Source organism: Carassius gibelio, chromosome B3 (assembly GCF_023724105.1).
Source record: "Carassius gibelio isolate Cgi1373 ecotype wild population from Czech Republic chromosome B3, carGib1.2-hapl.c, whole genome shotgun sequence".
Taxonomy (NCBI): domain Eukaryota; kingdom Metazoa; phylum Chordata; class Actinopteri; order Cypriniformes; family Cyprinidae; genus Carassius; species Carassius gibelio.
In genome coordinates this window covers 26,588,780-26,599,430 of record NC_068398.1, presented here as the reverse complement: position 1 = coordinate 26,599,430, position 10,651 = coordinate 26,588,780, and the positions used below count along the sequence as shown (strand labels likewise).

Below are 10,651 nucleotides of genomic sequence, written 5' to 3'. Positions count from 1 at the left end.
TACAGCAATTTCATATCTTACTAATGTGAATAGGAATGTAATGGTATAGGTAACAACCAACAATGTTGGTAAAAAAAAAAAAAAAAAAACACAGCTACAAAAAGTAGGCAATAACATTTTTTTTTTTTTTTTTTACAAATTATTTAATAGGGGTCAAATAAACAGACAATTGCACAAATTTGCCGATAGGAGGCAGTAAGATCCCTCTTTTTGTGCTGTACTTCAACTCGAAACTCTCAGTCAAAAGGAAATTTAGCTTTCCATGTCCCCATGATTTAGTGATTTATTAAAGATTGTTTTTAATTAAAATAAATCCAAATAATGTATTTATAAAAATGTTTAAAAAAACGTATTACACGGATTACTACTACTACATTTACATTCAGTCATTAAGCAGGCGCTTTTATCCAAAGCGACTTACAAATGAGGACAATGGAAGCAATCAGACCAACAAAAGAGCTTTATTTAGTGTACTACTACTAATACCAATAATAATAATAATAATTATGTTGTTAGGCAATAAATTGTACTCAGAGAGCCAAATCATCCATATATAACGAAATATAATGTTTTGTGTTATTAGAGATATCTGTGCACTATAAAGTATAATATTTAAATATGAATTAAATGAAACCATTTTTTTCCCTCTATCAAAACGAATGTACATGCTAATTACCATCAAGTACACACTTATCTAATCCTGTGGTAGAATTTCTACGCTGAGCGTTCCATCACAACCGCTGAGCATTCTAATTGGTCCACTTGTACCTACGAGAATACCGAGCAGCGAAGTGATTGGCTTAGTGGCTTCGCGGAAGTCACCTGTACGAGCCCATTGGCTGTCCGCAATGCCGTTCTTCAGAGTCCTAAAAACAGGCGGGTTTCCGGTTGAAGTTTACTGGATATCGGAAACGATTAGTGGAGTGCGGACCAGGATGGATCAAGCACTGTAAAGTAAGACAACTGTTAAACTTATTATTTTTAAGATACGCAGCCTCTGTAGCCTACATGCGCAGTCGTTTATTCGAATGCTTTCACAGTGTTTAATAATGCATTATAAGCTTGCTGGAGGTTGTATGTACTGTGTAGCTGGAAACAGCAAGCACATGGCATGCACAGTTTGCTTGTCAGGTAAAGTTACTTGCTAGGTGAGACAGCATGTTTTGGGGGGTTGTCAAACGTTTGACTGAAGGTTATAAGGGATACAGGTCACCTTGGCCACAGTGGGCACGGGAGGGGGCTTGTGGTCCTGATGCTGTGAAGGTGGGAGTGTTATGTAACATGCATCATGACATGGTGTTTTTATTCTTTTATTGCATGCATCTGTCATTAGGTGGGTTGGCATGTTATGACAGCTCTTAACATATGTTATTTACAGCATTTTAAGTGTGTTATTTTGCCTTTGGGTTAAAAGCAGTATGGTATGGACATGGTAAAACCATGTTTTTGTTTTTTTTTTGCACTTTTACGTTAATGCATTGTCCTACCATGTAAATATCACAGTGTATGAATAATGTAATCATACAGTACCAACCAAGGTGTGTATTTTTGTCTGACGAAGCCGATGGTTATAAAGATGCATTTGAACTATTTAACTGCATTCTAGCTTTATAAACAATTGTGTAATGTCCTGTTTTGCATTAACATTGGTGGTCTGCTAAGTCAGATGCTTTTTAATCTTGTTAGGGTTCAAGGTTCTGTTCTGTTCTGTTGAGATGTATTGCATGATACATGAGACTTACTGAATGCTCTTTCTGTCACATCAGCATTTTAACTGCAGAATGGAAACATGAATACAAGATATTCCACATTCACAGTAATAACACGGTTTATGACAATCAACAGGCATGTCTTGTGAGCTTGTGATTCAGAGTTACAACATAAAATGGGAGAAATGGAATTCAAACTTCTGCTTTATCTCACACAGGAGACTTTGAGATAAATCAGCTTCAGTTTGTAAAACTGACAGTCCTCGTGTATTTCTGTCTGCGTGTCTCTTATGTCTGTGTTCTTTTAGTCATTCTCACTTTCATGCTTATTGTCTTGCAGCACAGGTTTCAAAGGAATGTTTCACGTTTAAAACATGTTTGATTTTATCAACAGCAGAAATGTGCAAGTTATACTGTTGAAAAGGACTTAATTCTTCCACACAAAAATATGCTTTGTTGTTTGCTAAATGGTCCGGTGGAACTGCTGTTCTAGGTGGATAATAGTTTATTGACGTAATTCTACTGTATGGATTTCTGTGTATGTTAACAGTCCTGTTCTGGTATCTTTGTGTGCCCCATGAGGGGTATGAGTAAAAATGATTTTCCGTGGCATGCTGTTGATCGAGCTTTCATTGAGCCTAGAACATTCCTCTGTACGACAAAAAACTTGTGTTTTAAAAAGAAAAAAACACAGGGCTTACCAAAAAGGGCCAAAGATTCCAGGCCTGTTGATACCCATGTTGTTAAAATGTAACAAAATAAAATAATTAATAATCTGTAGGTAATTAAAATAGTTGACATAAAATATAACTTGAACTTAAATAACTTTAAGTTAGAAATGTTGCTTTTTCAGCTAACAGAAATAAAGAAATAAGTTGAAGTAATATATGTGTGTACGGTCTATATTTATTATGTTTAGCCTTTATAAATACACACACATGCATGTATAAATTCAAGTAAATTCTGTTAGGTTTATATATAATATAAATTTGATATAATTATTTAGAATTTAAATTATATGAATATAAGTTTATATGTGTAAATACATGTAATAATTTTCAAATTATATATTGCATCTTTTATGAAAGTGCTTATGTAGATATAATAAATATAAACAATACACACAAATATGTAAACAAAAAACTTTTATTTTGGATGCGATTAATCATTTGGCTGCACTATTAACTCTGTATATAATATATAATAATAAATACAAAACCTAATAAAGTGACAAAAGCACAGACAATAGTAAAATGTGAAATTAAATTACAATGAAAATGGAAAAAATAAAAATAAAAGCTTATTCAAAATATTAATAAATGCTTTAAAAGTACGCTAAAATAACAGCATGGTTGATTCTGAGCATTTTAGGCTTATTGATCTTTTACATACACTTTTATCCCTTGTAAGCTTGTTTCACATGATCTTGGTGACAAATCAGAATTTGCAACAGCAGTGCTATCTTACTGGTTAACGTAGAGAATGGCTTCTCTTAGACAATCATAGAAACACAATTTTCATAAAATGTTGGAAACTATGAAGCAGTCAGTATTGATTTGCATTGTGCAAGTATGTGTCATTTTCCAGCTAAAGTTTTGGAAATTTAGGAAAAGTTATATTATATAATTTCCAGCTTGCCATTGTAAAGAATACCTAACATGGGAAGAAATATATATATATATGTCTTAAAATAAAACAAATACATTTAAACGTTTTTAACAAATATAATTTTTTTTTTTTGCAAATACAAATTGAAATGTTTTTTAGTGCCCCTTGTGTAAATGGATATCATGCCTTTTTATTTTTATTTTCTTATTTTACTTTATTTAAGGTAATGGTGCTTCACACCTGACATGGAATTACGTTGGAGTTTTTTTTGAGCAGGAAATAAACCAGGTAACTGAATCACAGGCACCTACAGCCCCTCAAATCTGCTTGTGTTTATTTGCAATTCCCAAAAGCCTTGGTGCTCTCTGGACTTCTCAGAAGCTCTGTTTTAACAGCCCTCCAGATCCTCTAATTGTTCACTTCATGCTATGTTACAATACTAAGTAAATTGCATATGTGTGAATGAAATACGGTCCACTATGGTTGCAAAATCAGTAGCCATAAAGCCTAGTAATCAGAGTCAATATGAAATGCCATTCCCAACCCATTTTGCTTCTGTAATCTGATGCATCTCAGACAGAATAACAGTATGAGCCTGCTTGACTGTGCGGTTGAAAGTCAGATGGCAATGTGTGCCACTTGGCTGAGTACCAAGCAGTTGGCCTGCTGGCACCTGGCATGGATTAGCCAGCTGCCACTGTGCAGGGCATGATATTCTGACCCACTGACCTCATCTTTCGGGTGAAGTGTGTAGGTAGTCTTAAACTGTTGCCTTGTCTGTGCCTCACTTGTTTAGCTTGGTAAACTGAAAAAAAAAAAACCCATCTAACTGCCTTCCGTTGAAGCTGATTGCACCACCAGAGAGCTTTCCTTCCAAAGGGAATAAAGTTTTGCATTTTGACCCAGATAAAAGCAAACCGACTGACCACGAAAGCCCAAATAAGAAACCTGCCCACAGTTTCACAATTGAAAGACCTGAGGGAGACAACAGTTGAGTTAAAATGCTCCACATGTTGAGCCATGGTGTTAATGCTGTAGGCTTGGGTGTAAGTCATACCCTGATCCCATTCCTCAAAATGTGTGACTTTAATTGGACTTAAAAGATCAGTTGACTGGGAGGTAGTAAAACAGTGTATTGGAAAGACTGTAATGTCTGCCTAGAGTTAGCAGTGATGTACGATTATGATGTCAGTAAGTGTAATATGTTCCCAGCACTGGAGCATCAGTTTCCCATAATGATCGATACATTATATACATTTCGTCTAAGTGTTTAGCAAAGTCTGTGTCGTCATCTGTGATTAGCGTAAGTGTCAGGATGTCAGAGTCAATGTTATATGTGTGTGTGTGTATATTAGTGCTGTCAAACGGTTAATCACATCCAAAATAAAAGTTTTTGTTTACATATAAGTATGTGTGTACTTGGTATATTTGTTGTGTATGTATAAATGTATATACACATATATTTTGAAAATATCTACATGTATTTAAATGTATATATTTATAGTCACATCATTTATATTATGTTTAAGTATATACTTGTATACATAAACATAACGTACATAAACATAACATATTTTCTGAAATATATACATGCATGTATGTGTATTTATAAGGGATGCACTGAAATGAAAATACTTGGCCGATGCCAAAGCCGAACAAAATGCAACACTGGGCCGAATACCGAATACAGTTTTTCAATACAGAACGAGGTGTTTTAGAAAGCCGTGAACAACACTTTACTTTAATAAAGAATCACTTTGGGTTTGAGACTTTAGTCTTTGCAACTTTAGGGATCTAATCTATTCGTGAACAGCTTGTAACACTCCAAAGAGAAAGGAAACTTGAAGTCGTATCATATGACTCCTTTAATATTCTGTTCCCTTCTGTACATGTGAGAATCGTGCGGTCCCTTTTCCCAACACTTCCCTCTGTTCATCATCGCTCTCTGCATATTTTACTTACCACAAAATACTCCCACTCAGATTTTTAGTATTACTTAATATCCAGAAATGTTCTGTGAACCAAACAAAAGAGAAGAAAAACAAGGAAATTAGGGAGAAATAAATGACTTTGCGAAGCTAATGCGGTGCTGAGAAACTGAGATGTAAACAGAATGTGCCTTTCAATCATGTTTTCCCAATTGTGACATCATGACCATGGCAATAGATTCTAGCAGCACTGTTTTGCTCAGATGGCCTGATGAGAACGATGTGTGTGTGTGTGTGTGTGTGTGTGTGTGTGTGTGTGTGTGTGTGTGTGTGACTCACTATGCTCATGACTAAGCTGTTATCTGCTCTGTATTCAAACCCTGTTGAGAGAAATGCATTTCTGAAAACACCTGACAGTCTTTCTATCAAAACCGGTTCTCTTGTTCTGTACCAAAGTGTTTATTTTATCACAACTTTTTTTGTTTTCAAGAGCTCAGTGAAAATCCCCAACTGAATCAATCGAATTCACTCATTAAAATAATCATCTTTTTTAAATTCCTAATTAGACTGAAATTGAGAAAAATCTTCATTAAATATTGGTCAAATATTAATTGGGCTTTACCGAGTAACTGAGCTGAACTTCTTCATATGTCTCCTGTGCTTGAGTTTGCCGCTTTATTGAAGTTTGCGACTTCCTAGTAAATGGCTGAATTAACCATGCAATTTCCCTGTTATTCAAAGCAAGGTAATAGGATCGGACAAAACTTTTTTTATTTTTTGAATGGGGATTTTTGTAACTTGAGATCAGTTCTGATGGAAGCAGACTCCATTTTACTGAGAAAGTTGAGAGATTTTTATTGAATTTCTCTGAAAGAAGAGAAATCTGTGATTTAATGATTGCATTATAGTATAAAAGTTCCTTTAAAGAAGTGAGTTGTGTGTGTTAAATATTTGTTATGCTTCCATTCTGAACACGTAGAATTAACCTTATATTATTATTATTTATTGTTTTAATTCAAACACTCTAGATGTATTTTTGGAACGTTCAAATGTTCTAGTTTTTCAGTCATTCTATAGTTCTCATTTTCCTGAATATTCAAACATAATTGTAGCAGATATTCAAAAACTAGACATGTTTTTGATGTACCAAACATTCTGAAATTCTTTTTTGAACATTTAAAATGTCCTAGATCTTGCAGACATTCTAAATGCATCTTTACATTTAAACATATTGCAGTTTATTTTTATTTTTTTATTTTTTTTGAACATTGTAACATTCTAGCCACCAGTTTCACAGAAAATGATTGAACCTAGTCCAGACTCAAATGTAAGTCTGAGCTGTTAAACTTAACTAAAAAAAAAAAAAAAACACTTGCTCTGATTGATCTTAAAACTTGTCAGTGCTTTTGTTTTGTCTCTAGATGCACACCAGTAATGTTTTTTATAAGGTACGTTTATACAAAAAAAAAAAAAAAACACAATGACTTCCATGTCCTAATTAAACTATGGCCTGATCCTGGTTTAGTCTAAACCCTGTCTGTGAAACCATGCCTAAATGTTGCAGAATGCAGACATTCTAAAGTGACCTTTCTTAAACATTGATGTGTTCCAGACAGTGCAAACATTGTGAAATGGAAGTTGATTGCTGGAAATGGTGAACCTCATTAGCAGATGTGGCCGTGACTGAATGTGTGACTCAGTGTAGGGATGATGTCATGTCAGATACCTTCACAATCTGTCACTGCAGAGATGCTACTGCTGTTTCTCTTTCTGTATGTGAAGTGTTATAACATGTTACCATGGTGATGGGCTTTGTCATCTGCTTAAAATGCTTGCAGCAGAGTTTGCATTACCGCTGTTTTTTTCATCATAACTACACCACACACACACACACACTTTATTTCAGTGTAGAATGTCCCTTTTGTTTGTTATATAACTAAAGGTCATATTCACAATGTTGTAAATTTTCCTGGAAAATATTCTTGTGCATATTCTGGAAATATTTTTGTCACAAATTACACTTTGTTCCCTATAAAGTTATACAAGCATACTAAATAATAACTTTAAGTAGGTTATCAATGAGTGACTATTGTCATCGATTTTTAAAATATTTTTTCTCTTTGTTTTAGGGCTGTTTTTGACTATGGCAACTATGGGGGAGGAGTCATGTCCCAGTGTCACCGCCCCTGCTGATACCCCAGGCTCCGCCTCCAGTCCACAGAGTGATGCCGTAACCAATGAGCTGCAAGAACTGTCTCTTCAGCCCGCCCTCAGCTTGCTTCCTATTCATGAGAGGAAGAATGGTGAGCTTATTGTAATGATGGTTGCATGTAATTATTAAATCTAAGACAGAATCTTCAATAATTCTGACTTGTGATTTGTGAACACAGCATTCATAAGCTTTACTTATATAATAACCAATACCAATATGACAGATGTCCCATTATTTTCTGAATTACAGTAACCATCGAATAAATAGTAAACATTTAGGATTTTATTTTTAGCCAAATTGTTACTAGGTACAGGTTGCTTTATCTATCACAAAATCACAAAAAAATAATACAGTTTAGAGTTGTTTCTATAAATGAACCATTTTTAAAAATGTCTTGTTTAAAATTAGGTAAAAATACTGTTTATTTTTATCAAGCAACTTACGGTACATATACTGTATAATAGAAAGTTAAGCGAATGGTCTGAAATGTATTTTTTGCCACACTACCAAATAACAGGTGAATTTAGAAAACTTATTTGTCATAAATATATCTCGTGCTCAAATTATTTTTCAGTCATGCTGGAATTATTTAGCTGTTTTTTCTTGTATTTCTGGCAATGAGTTCAGGTCATTTTGTCACTCGCTGTATAACACAGTATATGAGATGAGTCAGTCTCCATCGCTCTGAGAAACGCCGCCTGTCACAACAACGTCAGGACTGATTTTGTTTTTCATATTTGTTTCTGGGTGGCTTAATGAGAAGAATATCTCACACACATTGTATGTCAGCGTCACCACTTGGAGTTATGGAGGATATAAAACTTAAGAAATCCTAGGTAAACTTCTGATGGCCAGTTTCAACCAAAAATGTAAAAGAAATGAGGTACGATTCATTCTAGACAATTTATTTCATTGCTGGTCTTTTGTAAACCTAGAAACCAATTGGCAAGCATTTTTGTTTTCATTTAGTACTTATTGGATTCTGATCTTGGGCCCTCTTGGGGCTATCACAAAATTTTAATAGCTAAAAATCATGGTAACACTTTACAATACGGTTCCATATGTTAACATTAGCTAACTTGATCTAACAATGAAAAATACATGTAAAGCATTTATTAATATCAGTTAAAACTAATTTTATAATTTGATAATACATTATTAGAATCAAAAGTTACTTAATATTATTTAAAGGACCTAAGCTAACATGAACTAAAAATAAAGTTGTAGCAGATGTAACATTAACAAAGATAAATAAATGGTGTAGCAAATACATTGCTTGTTTTAATGTTAGCTGTTGCATTAAAGTTGCATTAACATTTGTCATCATTTGCTGAACACAAAAAAGGCATTTGAAATAATGAAAGCGAACAGTATGTTTTCCTTATGGAAGTCAGTGGGTACCAGCAACTGTTTGGTTCCTAACATTCTTCAAAATATCTTCTTATGTGTTCAGCGTGACTCTTAAACAGCTTGAGGGTGAGTAAGTGATGACAGAGTTGTCACTTTTGGGTGAATTATCCGTTGAAGTAATGGGTCGTATTGTAAAGGGTTACCAAAATCAGAACAAATAAATTGACTTTCACTAACATGCACAATTAGGCATAGACATAATGTTAGGATTTGATACGATAGGCTTAGTGCTCTGATCTGCAAACGTGCACATGCTCGCACATGGCTAAGCTGATTAACTGTGTTTAGCATATGGTGACCAGCCCCTGGCTAATAATGGTTTCTAGAGTTATTTTGCATTTCTAATCTTTCTAAACACCCACACTCACATCCCACAAGCTCTAAATATGAAAGGCTGAAATTCAGATTAAAAACCTAGTTGATGAGCCATGTTATCTCTGAGGGGTCTCTACTGCCACCCAGTGGAGCTTTACAGGACATTAGTTTATTACATTGTTTTTATCCTGGAAAAGGATTGGGCAGCCTGCAATCACTTACACTTTATACACAGTCTGACAAGTGAGTAGTCATTTAGCAGATGCTTTTAACCAGCTGGAGTGCCCTGACTCGTTGAGGATAATGCATCGGCCCTAGTGAGAAGGGTCTGGCTGCAGATGTGCACTCTCTACTCTGTCTGCAGTGTCACTTGCTCTTTCTGTACAGGAACTGGAAATGTAACAGAATGTTGTGTAAGAGTTTGGTGCTTATTTCTTTATTATATGTTTGACTTGTAAGACTTCTTTAAAAATATATAGATATAAATTTAAATCGTATCGTTTCAGCAATGATGCATTATGAATTATATATTTGTTATCTTATCCAATGCTATTAATTTGTGTAAATTTTAGTTGGTGTCTGAATAGTTTTGGGGGGCAACTGCATGTTTGTTTGACAACATTGCAGGGTTGTGACTGTGGTGATTGTTGTGGAACTCCGATGAGTGAAAGACTATTATTTTAGTTATAGTTGGACATAAAAAAAAAAAATAATAATAATTTTATCCTGCATTACAATAAATATCAGACTGCATTTGGGTTGTTTTATAATAATAATAACAAAAAATACAGCTAACTAACACAGTAATCCACAATAAAAGCATAAAAACATGATATATGAGATAATTAATAAAAGCGGAGCTATTTTTTTTGCAAATAAACTTAATGTAACACACACACACACATACATGCATATATATATATATGTATGTATGTATGTATATATATATATATATATATATATATATATATATATATATATATATATATATATATATGTATATGTGTGTGTATATATATATATATATATATATATATATATATATGTATATATATATATATATATATATATATATATATATATATATATATATATATATAATATGTATATAATATGTATATATGTATATTTATATATATGTATATATGTATATTTATATATGTGTATGTGTGTGTGTTTTCCTTTTAATTGTAGTTTTTGTGTAAGATTGAGTAGTTTGTTCTTTATGTGCTATGTGTATATTGATGTTTTTTTTTTTAAGATTTCTATTTAGCTTTGAAGTATTAATTCACTTCTAGAATGTTCCAAGATATTCTTTCTTCAGTGGCAAAGAAATAATGTTTTTTTTTTCTTGTTTGTTTTTTTAAAGTTATATCTATATTTTGTGAATAGATTTTTCTTTATTAGATTTTTTTAGTAAATGACCGATAGTTTCATTAGATAAGACCCTTATTCCTCGGCTGGGATCA

At 33.4% G+C, this 10,651-nt stretch overlaps 1 protein-coding gene across 3 annotated transcripts in view; it reads left to right on the top strand.

Moving 5' to 3' along the window:
• Nucleotides 1–850: 850 nt before the first annotated feature.
• LOC127952806 (myocardin-related transcription factor A) overlaps nt 851–10,651 on the top strand; it is a 40,446-nt gene continuing 30,645 nt past the window's right edge. For all 3 annotated transcript variants that reach the window (XM_052551581.1, XM_052551582.1, XM_052551580.1), the window contains exons 1-2: nt 851–954; nt 7,375–7,548. In XM_052551581.1, the coding sequence (XP_052407541.1) occupies nt 7,389–7,548 (160 nt within the window). In that variant the 5' untranslated portion in view covers nt 851–954; nt 7,375–7,388. The remainder of the gene's footprint in view (nt 955–7,374; nt 7,549–10,651) is intronic.